Genomic DNA, 13,294 nt, shown 5'->3' on the forward strand with positions numbered 1-13,294 from the left:
CCTGTTCCCTCAAACCAATCCTTTTAAAAATTTCTATTAACCAAAGACACCCCCAAATATGCACGTACTATGATTGAATAGCCTCGAGACAGCCACAATATTGAATACAATTACCTGTGATTACCGGGAGGTGATTAAAAAAAAAAAAAGCTGAAAGAAGGGTGCAATTAGTCAGAGGGAAAAGAAAGGACCCAAATGTCTGCAACGAGGTGTTCAAACCGAGGGAGGCAATTAGCTGGGTGTGGACCCAGCACAAGTGAACAGAGCGATGTGCCCTTACCCAGCACTGTGGCGACCTCCCACCAGGCATCCAGTATCCCTGTGTGTGCTGGCAGCCAGAGGATGGGAGGGCAGGTCCCAGCAGTGCAGAAAGCTTAGCAGCTGTTCGGTGTTTAAGGTTTATTTGACAGGCTGGAGTGGGGAGTGGGTGTTGGCCACAACCTGTTACACGGCACAAGCCGAGCAGCGCAGGAGGAACTGGGTCAGGCAGATCCAACAACTCGCCCTGTCAGAGTGGCTGTGCTGGGTAATTACCGTACAGAGGCAAACACTGGCTGCACATGGATAACCTCCAACCTTAAACTGCCTGTCCTAATTACTGCCATTCACACCTACGTCTCAGTCCCGGCGGTGGGTGTCACCTGCTGTTCACATCCCATTCCCTCCTCCAAGCTTTGCTGAGCATCTTAACTGGGACTCATTTCCCAAGAGCAGAAACACTGGGCTGAGAAAAAGCACAGCAAAGCAAGTGTCTGCCTCCAAACCCGTAGGGAAGTAAAGCAAAGCACTAAACCAGCAGGAGATGTGGAATATGAGCTGTTACAGGAGCGAATTGAAGCCTGGTCTTCCTGAAAAGGGCACTTCAGATTTCCACTCGTGCTGCATTTCCCCCAAGGACACTGCAGCCTGGGTGGCTCAGGAGGCTTCACAGCTGCTTCACAGCATTTAGATGGCCCATGATTGGTTGAATTTCATCCATGGAACCCCACAGCCCTTCCTACCCAAAACAAATGAGTGCAGCCTGAGACCGAATGCAGCTCAGCTCATGTGCAGTGGCCAACACAGCTCTTTCCTGGCAGGACCTGCTGCTTCCCAACTCAGAGGCTTAGGCCAACCCAGCCTGCCCCCTCCCTCCCCCCCAAAAAATAGCTGTAAGTGCCTCCTGGTGAGGAACAGCTTCAGGTTTCTCTGTTACACCCTTTTATTTTGCTGTCTCTGCCAGCCACTCTCATCCATCTCCCTTTGCCTTTTGTGCCTCAGCCAACACTTAGGTGAAACTCCAGAGACAGCAGCAGCTACTTTGAGACTCGTCTGCACAGTTCAGTGCAACAGGAACACATTTACTGCCACTTTTTTTTTTCATTAATGTAAAAGCAGAGAATGGGGAAAGACATAAAGACTTCCCTGTTTGCCAGCCAGGGGATATAGCAAGTGTCATTAGACTTAACGTTTAATCACAGTCTTTCGCTTTCCTACCCCAGCATCATGGTGAGATATCCAACACACACCAAAACAGAACTGGCTGAGCTGTCACAGCATTTTTAGTCTGTGGCCAGGAGATCAAAGGTGCAGAACTTTCCATGGCAATTAACCCAGTAGTTAGACCCAGGAGGAGGTGACTACATTAAGAGACGTGAGGTATGAAACCCTGGCTGCAAACCAACTGAATCTTCATATGCAATGGGCCAGCTGGGACACAACATACACCTCCCTCAACAAGAGCCTCACAGGTCCCTGGGACACCCATCACCCTTTACAGCAGGTGGCCTTGGACCAACCTCAACCCCTCTCAGAGGAGTCCCCACACCACAGCAAGTCCCTCCCCGAGCCACCAGCACAGCCCCATGTGAGGTCTCTTGGGGTAACGAGTGGGGAGTCCCATGGAGTTCTGCCAGTTCACATCAGCATGGGGTCCTGCCTCCTCCTCCTGTCACATTCTGTACACAGGCACAACCACGCTCCATCTTTCTCATCTGCTGACAAGCTGCTGGGGAGGTTGGGCCAAGGAGGTGGCTGCCATGCCAGCATCCATGGGAGATGACAGCCCTGAAGGAGCAGAAGCCAACTGGTCCTGCTGAACCTCGTCCTGGGCTTTACATGTGCTGAACAGCAAATTCAGGCAATGGACAGCACCTATTTAATAGCCTTGGCTAGGATCAGACTACACCATGTTACAGGGCTGAATGGGAACGTTCTCCTCTCCCATGAGATGGGGGAGAATTAGGAAATATCTGTTATAAAACTTTCAAGAGCTCTCTGATATATGACTACTTTGCTCCCCACGAGCTGGAAGCCAGCCAGACTTTATGCTCACACCAGGGGTCTTTTTCAACAGCTCTTCTTGGTAAGCACTGGTCTTCAGGCTGCCAAGTGTTCACAAGCATTGCTGTTCATGGAGCTATCACATTTACAGACTCCTCTGAAAACTTCCAAACTTCCATTTCCTTTAATGTTTCTCTTTTTTTTTTTTACAAAGCCATTCTTACAAGTCCTTGAAACAAATGGGAAATTAAATAAACCCCCCCAACACCCAGCTATACAGAGGAAAAGGGGAACATAGCCAACTTGACCAAGATCTTCGTTTACAGAACATATTTTAAGGACTGGCAAAGAGTCAACTGTATGGCTGCAGAGCTATACGGAGGTTAGCTCTAATGCATAATAAACTTGACAGTGCTTCGCTGGCCAAGTAGGGTGTTATTTTTCCAAACTTGGCTGTTTCAAAAGAAGAAAAGGCTAATTTATCTTTCCAAATTTATCATCAACATGTGCGTGACCAGTTCTGACCCACCTCCTTTAAAGTATCCCAGCTATGGTCATGGGCTGTGCAATAACACACTGAACATGTTACAAAGCTCCCTGTGCAAACACATCCATTCTGAGATACCCATTTCACGTGGAACCGAGCGCCAGGCTTTCACTCCTTTAAATTCCAGCTGTACAGTAGATTTCAGATAGCTATAAATCTTAACCCAGCTTCTTAAAGTCAGTGACAGAGGAGAAAGCTTTTCAGTTGAAGTTGTCACCACTGAAGGTTTTTGGGCAGTGGTTTTCAAAGCCTTGGAAAAGAGAGGCGTGTAAGAAAACAGAGCCCAGACGTACACAAAGCATACTTCTAGCCTTTCCCTTCTCCCAAAACACACCTGACAAATGAGTTTTTAACTAAGTCACTGGGAGGCCCTTCCACAGACCTGGAGATCTAATTTTCACCAGCTCCCACCTCCTGCTCGGTGGCCCAGGCTTTTCCTGGCAATGGATGTGACTCCTCCAAGCTCCAGCTCAAAGAGCGCGGATGCTGGAGAGCAGGAGCAGGCAGCTGGCTGGACCACGCAGGACAGAGAGCCTGGGGTCTGCAGCACCAGACCAGGGGAAAAAAAAATGGGCAGCTCAACATGAAAAGAAGGCAGGGCAAGAGCTCTGGCAGCATCTGCTGTGTCGGCTGCAGGCCAAGTCTGTGCACGCACCAGTGGTGAGGAGGTACCGGGTGCTCTGCAAGTGCAACAGCAAGTGCTGCGTTCAGTTCACACACAAGGAGACTTCACAGAAGCAAAAATGAGGTCTCAGCCCTCTTGTGCCTTCAGCACAGGGGTCTCCCCAGCTCCCCACAGGCAGAGGAGACCACACGGAGAACAGCACAGGTCACAGAGGATGCACAAACCTGGCACGTGCCAGCAAAGGTCCCAGAGGCACAAAGGAGCTTTGACTGTATGGAAGAGCACAGAGGTGGGGGAGTGGGTGGGGAGTAGAAAGAAATACATTTTTGGCAGCTGAGATTTTATTGTCTATCTTGTCCCTTCCTTGCCAAAATGTCTACAGAGATTGCAAAATGCACAAGTCCCAGATTCCTTCAAGTCCTGGCAGAGTAAAGCAGTACCTGATTTGCAGAAAGGAACATAGAGATTTGCAAGAAGGAATGTGGGGTTGAAAGGTGAGGAAGAAGAGTGTGGCTGTGCACTGTGGCTTTCACCCTTGTCAGAACTGTCATGCAGATTTTTATTCAATTATATATTATTCCAGAATTATATTTTGTACTATATTATATAATTGATAATACTGTTAATATGGTATACTATTTATTCTAAATTTTTATTCATCTGGGAGCAAAACCCCTCTGGAGTCATCTGGGGCAAGATGGCCAGCACATACTGCCCAGCAGCTCCAACCTAACCCCAGAGATGCCCAACTTCCAGTAGGGAGATGCCATTCTCTTTGATTAGCTACAGCCACTTACAGGATTTCACACCTTGTAAAGCATGGATAAATCCCCTCCACAGGAGAGACTAGCATGGAGCTTCACCAATGTGCTGGCTGTGCTCCCCCAAGCCTTCATCTGGCTCTCCTGGTGTGTCCTGTGTGCCAGCAGGAGCACTGACATGATGCCCATGTCACATGCAGGGCATCATCACCCTGCCCCCCTCTGCTCAGAAAAACATCATTGTCCTTTAAAGCACAGAAGCCATGGTAGCACAGGTACCCACACACTGCTGTGCTGTTAACACATGCCAGCACTAAGGTCAGAAGAGCACTCAAGCATCAGGCATTTGCACCACCCTGGATTTGGGCTTCCCCTGTGGGGGAAAGCTGCTGTGAAAACTTTGGAAACACCTTTGTGAAAGCAGAAAACACAACTGACTTTTAAGCAATCTTATCCACGCAGGTCTTAGCACACCCCAGGTATTGCAGCATCTCTCCCGAACCACATTCCTGGCCCACACGGAGCAGAGGCTTTGTGCAGAGATCCAGGTTAGGATATTGCCCTGGCAGGGCATCCTCCAGCACTGCCAGTAAACTGGCGAGCACTCCTGAGCACAGGGCTGGGTGTGGGTTCCCGCTTTTTGACATACTGGGGTTTCCTCACTCCATGAATGCAGCAAGGAAAGGAGAGGAAGGAAAAAAAAAAAAAGAAAATAAAGCCAAGCTGAGGCAGGTCTAACCCTCATGGAGCTGGATTAATGACTGAGAAATGCCAGGGAACATTCCTTGCTGTCATCAGTGAGCATCAGCCACTGGCTCCACGGAGTTGGGGATCTGCTCATATTCAGACACTGCTCATCCTGTGGCTCCTTCCCTGCAGCACAAGGGAGTTGGCAGCACCACGGGAGAGGACACACTGTGCAAGGACATCTATGGGGCCTTTGTGTATCCTCTTGCCCACATCCCATGGCTTAAGGATGAGGACTGCTCCCATGTGCTCTTCATGCACTACTTGAAACCTAGAGACTGACCCTAAGTTTGACAAGTAGGATAGAATATCTTTACGGGACCTAATTTGAAGGCTAAAAGCCACTGGACCAAATGTATCTTGGAAGTAGACGAACTGGATTCTGCTGAAGGAGCCACAGGCTTAAGCATAGCCACCCAGCACAGAGAGGACTGCAGGCAGAGCCAGGGCTCCCAGCTTTCCCTAGGTGCTGAGTCACCTGGCACTGCCCACAGAGCTCCTTCTCTCAGGAGGAAGTGATGCTCCTCATCCCTACGCTGCCCACAGAAACTGGACACAAGAGTAAACCCTCTGTTTCTGGCAGTTTTGCTTGCAGGAATGAGGAAGCCACACTTAGGATTGCTACAATTAGAGCACGTACCTTGCAAGCCACGGGGGGAAATACGAGCCAGCCTTCCTTCAAACCTCTCCCAGTTCCCAAAGCCTTGAACTCCACTGGATGATGCACAGTCTGCTCACTGCCTTACTCAGTGCACCATCAGGGCCTCAGGTGCTATCAGCATTTCAGTGCAGTGATATGAGGTTATGCTGCCTGAGTAATCGTATTTACCCATCCCAAAAGTGATTCCTCATTGGTTTGATGACATACTTGTCTATGAGCAGTGAGGGCAATTTTTTTAATGCTTCTCTTCTCCTTTGCTCTCTCTTATGCTTTATGCGTACACATAAACACTTAATATTTTTCAATATTAAATTCAGTACTGGTATTCAACAGCAATGGTATTTTTCACATTCTATCCCAAAACCAGAGCCATTTTTCAATTCCAGAATCATTTGTGCTGTCTGTCTAGTTAAACTTCCCCAGTTTTCCCTGAAAGGATGCCTACGAGTTGCCAAGACCCTTCATTTTAAGTGGCAGATATGTCAAGTGGAAATTTGCTTTTTAATAACCTTAACCAGTGAGGTCTCAAGTTCTTGGAGCATCTTTAAAACTTTAGCATGTTGTAAAAAGGCACCAATTTCCTCTACTCTTCCAGAAAGCAATTCCTGTACAAAGCACAGTCACAACTGTGCCATTAACCACTTTCACATCAGGTTTCTGGCCCCACCATAAAATAATAAATACTGGATACTGAATAAGAATCCTCTGAAATATGAAGCATATTAAAGGTGAAAACTTTGGCTGGCTACATCGAGCTCCACCAGCAGCCAGTGATACAGGATTGCTTTCCAAGGAAAGGCTGTAAGAACCAAGTGACCCTTTTAGACTGATTGAACCATGAGTGAAAAAAAAATAAAGGAGGGCACCAGATGCTTGAGTTTGACATTAACTGAAAAATCATGGAGTAAAGTTCATTGAACTGCAGCTGTAGGGGCATGGCAAAGGTGGCTGCCACACCACTCTTTTTTCAGACCAAGATGTATCTGCAGCAAACCAACCTTATTTTTTAAGATTATGATTGCCATATCATGAAGTAACTTTTAAAAACATGATTTTTACCAATCTGAACATTTTAAGAAACAGGGGAAGATTCTTAACCAGAGAGTAAATACAGAAAGTATTTTAATACCTAGTTGTGATTGCTACTTCACAGGATTTACTATTACTTTACTACCTCACTGAATTAAGGCAGGAAATAAGGGACCAAATCCACAACATAGGACCTTCCTCATGGGTTTTTTCTTCTTAAGACATGTTTGACTCTAGATCAGTAGAGAGATGCTTGACTTTAGTGTTTGCTACGCGGGGTGTAGGAGGATGTGCCACTGAGCAGAGCCTACCTGCAAAGTTACAACTCAGATTTCAAGCAACTTAAAAACTTTTGAGTGTTTAAGACTCATTCTAGTGCAGTGAGCAAACAGTGGGGCTGTGGAAACAGGACTAGGAAATCATCATCATCCTTATCCATTTGCCTGAATCAGTGTTTAAGTGAAGGAGGAGAGTCAGCACGCTATCTTAATACTTCAATAAGATCTATAAATCAAACATAGTTCCTACCAAGTGTAGGTGGTGGAGGAGCAATGAAAGGGAGATGCACAACAAGGAGCTCTGAAGGACACTCAGCCTTACCTGGTGTACACATGACTTGGCATTCAGAAAAAACAGCTCTACTGTAGTTTTGTCCTTGAGAAAGGAAATGCTTTCAATGTAGAACCTGAAAATTAAAAACAAAACAAAAAAGAAACCAACTCAGTTGCTTTCTTGAATAGGTTTCATCTTCCTCCCAAGTCACTTTATTTCCTCCGTGTTTTGTTCTCTAGCAATAAAATAGCACAGAGGAACTATGAGCTGCTGCACTTAATTTCCGGTCTGTTAGGAGAGAACAGCAGAAAATCACAAGCTGACAGCACACAGGGAACAGCAACTCCTGGTTCAATAGATCCTAGATATCTGATGACTTTTCAAATGAGATGAGAGCTCTGTCGAACGCTAAAGGAGCAAAGTCCATCCCTCCTATGCAGATAAAGCCACAGCAGTGGAAAAGATTAACTCCAAACGAGGTGCTGCAGGTGGGAAAGCCAGCCCAGCACTTTGCTGGAGGAGAGGGGCTGGCAGCCTTGCAGGACCATCTTCCTTTCAGAAGGAGAGAGCAGAGATGTTAATGAGAGCCATTAACCTTGCTCCAAGCAAACAGGGGAAAGCAAAAAAATCACAAGGAACACTTTTGGGTCAGCTTGATCCATCCTGCTGGCAATGGGAGCCCCAAAACCAGGGGCTTACATGGAAGGGCTGCAACTGCCTCAGCCTTAAAGACACTGCTCTGCACAGCACTCACTGCCTTGGTGCTCAGTGCCCTCCTCCCAGCCACAGCTTCCTCTTTCCAGGGTCATGGGTCAATCACAGAAGCACAAACCAAAGTGATCCCAACCAAATTGCTGGTTACTCTGGCCTAGCCAAGGTTGGCAAATGGGTCCCCAGTTTGTTACAGAGCTACACCAAACATCACCTATTTTGGTGCTGGCAAAATCACACACAACCTGCCCCTGTGCTTCTCTGACTCACTCGGGGCATCAAACCCAGCAGTGCTGAGGTGCATTAAATGGTGCAGAGAAAACACATCTATAATTTGAGGAGCGTGGAACTGCCAAGTCAGTTTAAAGAGAGACAAATTTGTGTGAAGGTGGTCCTGTCAATCCTCCTTTAGCTGGACATGAAAGCAGAATATGTGTTCTTCAGCTCCTTAGCAGGGTGAGCACATTGGATGCTCCCACTCAGCACGAGACAGAAGATACAGCTTTTTTTACAGCCAAGCAAAGACTTGGACCACCACAACCACTGCCCCAGCAATGCAGACCACCCCAGGGCTTTTCAGTGTCTTGCCCTTGATAGCAGGAGGGTTGGATGGCCAACACAGGGCACACAGCCCACTGTGTGAATCAGCAGCAGGCCAAACCCTCCTGCAGCCCCATGGTGCTCTTAAGGCTCCTCACAGCCTCAGGTTCCAGCCACTGATCTCCTGGCATGGATGATTTGCAAGACATTGGAAGAAGCCCACAGCAGCAGCAGGAGCATGTGGTAGGGAGCAGTGAAGCTGGGACCTGCCACATGTGTTAGGAATGTTTGCAGTGTTTATGCTGTGGCTTGAGACGAGTGATACATTAAATAGTAATTGTTTTAATGTTTCACATTCCTACAACATGTTCCATCTAATTAATTTTAAAGCACTTTCCAGAATGCCTCTGAAGATAATTTACCCATTTTACAGGCATGCAGCCTGTCCAAGGGGCAGACCTGAGGCCAGCAGCCTGCCTCAGACATTTGAAAGGCTACTTTACCTTTCCATGACTCACCTTTCCACGTGAACTCTTGGAGCCTCAGGTATTTCCACCCTCTCTTGATCGCACCTGATATATTTTTTTCCAACAGCTTTGCTAAACTTTACTTTAAACACCCTTGAGTGTTCCTCTCCAGAAATGCAGAGCAGAGGGCAGGATCCTCACCCTTCATCCTTTCCCATCCTGCTGCCAGACCAGCCCTTCACAGTTGTGGACCTTCCTCAGCCTGCTAAAGCCTCCCTCCCTCCACTGCACCAGAACATGATTTTCCTCAACTAATGACCTCATTTGCACTTGCAGTTTCTTTCAAACAGAGTCAGACATGGCTGATTTACCCTCAGAAGCAGGACAGCACCCCTGGCTCTGAAGAGAGGCAGCTCCCAGTCACTGCTGGTACAGAGCAAGAGCCTGTAGGATCCATGGATTTAGGGAGAGGGCCCTGGGGGGCACTGCCCCCTGCCCCAGCCATGTCCCTGTGCTCTATTTCCTCCATGGTACAAGCTGTACATTCTTATCACCCCAGTACAGATGGGGAACACTGGACCACAGAGATAAGGATGTTCAGGGGATGACAGGCATGTTTGGGAACACCATAAAGTGTACGTCCTGCTTTTATTTCCAAAGCTGTCAGCATCCTTGAAACTAGAATGACGCTTCTGTAAGTCCTAAATCTGCATTACAGAGCCCTTCAGCTGTGTGTACCATAGGACAGCTTACGTGCCTGGACTGAGTTTCTGCCAGCTGACAATAATTAAAAGTCTCAAAGGATTATCACATAGTTCCTTATGAAACAGCAAAAGCTCAGGGATGAGAAGTGATGAAGAAAAAAAGGGTCATAACCAGGAATCTGGGGATTCCCCTATTTCCAGTTATGCTACTGGAAACCGTCCAGGGCAGTGTCAAAAGATGCTGGGAACTGATGTTGCTGCACATTTGTCACCAGTCAGGAGAACAGCAGCTCAGGGCCCTGCCTCATTACAGTTGTGTCTCAAACTGAAGCAGCATTCAGTATTTATTCTGCTCATGGTTGAGCCTATTTCAGGCATTCAGAAGGAATGAATGGCACAGGAGGGCTCGCCCAGGCCAGGGGACACCCTGCCCCTGCAGCAGCACCCACTGGGGTCATGTCGTGCAGGGCTGGAGCCCATCCAGCCCAGGGAACAGGTGCCAAGTGCTGGGGCCTCTGCCCACACCCTCCATGCCATTCATCCCACACCCAGCCTCGCTCTTCCGCTCAAGACATGGGCACACTCAGCTGTAAGTGTGTATTTTCAGCTGCTCTAATGGGAGTTTAATTAAGGAATAGGCTATGACAAGGTAAATGTGTTCACACAAGATAAGTGTCTGAACTAACCACCCAGGGCATTTGCTGTGGAGCGAAGGCCCGGAGTTGCTTCCTTAACCAAAGAGTTGTAATAGAGTAGGGAGCTGCAGGTTTTGAAGTGGCTTTTCTGCTGGAATATCAATTTTCTACTGATCAGACAGTTTCTGTAGTGTTAATTATTTCTATATCCTCCTCCATCTCACTCACTGCCCACCTCCTTGGCTCCTAATTGCTTGGTGGTTTGTATCTCATGACCCCAGAGTAGTCAGGCTTAAAATTTAGCTTCTGGAAGTTGATCTTTCCAAGCCCACTCCTCACATGTGAACTCTTGCTCAGGTCTCTGCACACCCTGTCCTGTCGAGGACCATCTTGCAATAGAGAGGGCCAAAATGAACTCCATCAGACAACAGTGTGAATCCCAAACCAAGAAGTGCTCAAGTCACAGGATTACCTTCACAGCTTTCTTGGTCAGCCACAGGCTTTAGCCTCCTAGATCCTCATCAAACAGTGAATATAGTGAAGAGCCCATCACCCCTTTTAAAATGTTTGTGGGTTTTTTTTCTTTCTGTTAGAAGTGTGGAGGGGAAGAGGAGCTCTGAATGCCATCACAAATCAGCACGTATTCAGCCAAAACAAAGTGCCACTTGTTTGCCCTGTTCCCTCCATGACCAGGGCATGGGGGATGTGGTGAGACAACGGTGCCAACCGACCCAGCTACACAAGAGGCTCTGCCTTGGAAGTGCTTCAAATAATTAAGCACACAAGGCATAAATTTACCGAGATCTGCAAAGCAAATGAGGTCAGTCTGCTCTCATTTTCCTCATAGACTATAAGGAAAACAAAAACTCCAACAATATTAAGAATATGATTCTTTTCTGCCAGCACAGCTCTGTTTCATAGGACATGTTTTTTTTCAGGCCCTTAACCAGCACAGCTTTGCCAGCAACAGCCCCCAAAGTAATGCAATTACATTGGCCAAAATCATCATTTTGTCAGGGATTTCATTCTCTCCTGGGGACTGGTTAAGCTGTGAGAGCAAAGAGCCATCAGCAATCCCTTTCAAGTACAGACAACCCCTAAGTAAATAGAAGGAAAAAACTAAGTATGATTGTTTAAATAAACTGTATTACAATTTAGCACACTTAAAGACTTTAAGTCAAGTAAAGAAGATATTTAAAATATGAGGTTTTGAACAACACAAAAACAACAGCAAAAAGAAAACAAACCGAACAACAAAAAAACACCAAAAAAACCCCAACAAAACTCATGTAATAATGTCCTAGTAACAGTTTAAAAAGTAGCAGGTTCCAACCTACTTTATTTAATAGTTAAATACAAAAGAGAGCAGCACTTATCCAGGACCTAATCTCCTTCTAAAAATAACACTTTGCTTTGACATTTATTTCCTTTATCAAATCTGTAATCAGTCCTTTTAAACAAAACCCCCTGATGATAAATAAACCCAAGTGGTAATGTTTTCTTGGTGGAAACAATTACTCACCTAACAGCAAAATACAAAGTTGCCGGCCCTGGTTTCTTGGGCAAGTCATGGTCCAGGACACGATGATCCAGCTGCAGCCAGACACTCTGACCTCTGTGGAAACAGGTTGGGGAGAAGGTTAAAAACTGGAATGGGTGAAATACAGAAATGGGTTCTTAGTGCTCATGTTTACTCCAAGTGTTAAAAAGTTCAAGATTCAGCTCCAAGGAAGACAAACATGTCATTAAATTATTTCCTTTTTTTTCCTCCTAATTTTCAGATTTTCATACAATTTACTTTTGGTGTTCAAGAATGCTCTTTGACTCTCAGTGACTTCCACTGACTTTCTGTGTCTAGTGGCAGAAATGGGTCTGATCCTTGTGCTGCATGGGGATGGCTCAGCTCTGCAATTCCATCCCCAACTCCTCCTATTCTGCCCCAGCCCCAGCACGACAAACCCCAGTTTCAGGGCAGAGGAGCTTACCAGAGGCACACTCCTTAAACCAGGCAGTTCTCTCTGCAGTGGCTTCTCTGACTGAAATGGGAATCAGCCAGAAAGAAAACAAAAAAATTCCCCAAAGACATTGCCAAGCTGTGGCTGCCCCATCCTTAGAAGTGTTCAACGCCAGGTTGGACAGGGCTTGGAGCAGCCTTGTCAAGGGAAGGTGTCCCTGCCCATGGCAGGATTGGAACAAGATGAGCTTTAAGGTTCCTTCCACCTCAAACCAGTCTGTGATTCAAACCCCAATAACCTCCCTGAGGACTCTGGGGAGCACAGAAACCTGTGGCTGCCCGAAAGGCTGGGCATGGGTGCCCTCCAGAGGCCACATGCTCCCTTCCCAGCACCCAGCCCTGTGCCATACACCCAAGGCAGGCTCTGGAATCCCACTGGTGTTTCTGGGGAAGCCAACAGCTTTTAGGTAATGCCCTGGGCAGCACTTTAAAGCTCACTGTGAGGGAGTGCCAGCAAGCAAAAAGCCTCTAGAAAAATTTCATGGCAGTTCTTCCAGGGGAAAAAATAAGCCAAGTGCAAACAGCACCCTCAAGGGATTTACAGAAGATCTGGAAGAAAGTATTTTCCAACAAGCGAAGGGACAAGGATGTGGCAAAAATGTTCCAGGGATATCTCAAGATGAGAGTGGCTGGTAAAAATAACACAGGGTGGGGTCAGGGGCCCAGAGTGAGCGGCTCCCGCCAGCTCCAGAAACACCAGCCCTGTCCTCAGGGCCAGTCCTGCACCTGCATGTGGGATCTGCCTCGGCAGGGTGGCCCCAAACATGGCTCTAACGTGATCTTTAGGGGAAGGCTTTCATCCAGGACTCCATAAAAAGCAGCAATGGAGAGCAGCAAGAACTAATGTTATTCCCATTAGAGAAGAAGAGGTTTATTTATTTATTAGTGCACAACTCCACGTCCCCACTGCCCCAAGCAGCTCTGCTCCAGCTTTTTTTGGGGGAGCTGAAGGTAACTCCTCTGGAGACAGCAGCCCTGGGGAGCAGACTCCTGCCTGTGGATTTTGGTCCTGCACCCAGCAGATGTGGGGAAGCCACGT

The 13,294-nt window shown here is 47.2% G+C and overlaps 1 protein-coding gene across 3 annotated transcripts in view; it reads right to left on the reverse strand.

Annotated features, from left to right (window-relative positions):
* Positions 1–13,294, reverse strand: part of FRMD4B (FERM domain containing 4B) — an 82,398-nt gene that overhangs the window by 46,431 nt on the left and 22,673 nt on the right. For all 3 annotated transcript variants that reach the window (XM_027700599.1, XM_027700600.1, XM_027700601.1), the window contains 2 exons: positions 11,764–11,856; positions 7,233–7,317 (listed from right to left, as the gene is read on the reverse strand). In XM_027700599.1, coding sequence (XP_027556400.1) covers positions 7,233–7,317; positions 11,764–11,856 — 178 coding nt within the window. Of the gene's footprint in view, positions 1–7,232; positions 7,318–11,763; positions 11,857–13,294 lie in introns of those variants that run through there.

This window comes from Neopelma chrysocephalum, unplaced genomic scaffold (assembly GCF_003984885.1).
Source record: "Neopelma chrysocephalum unplaced genomic scaffold, ASM398488v2 Primary Assembly neopelma1_147, whole genome shotgun sequence".
Classification (NCBI taxonomy): Eukaryota; Metazoa; Chordata; class Aves; order Passeriformes; family Pipridae; genus Neopelma; species Neopelma chrysocephalum.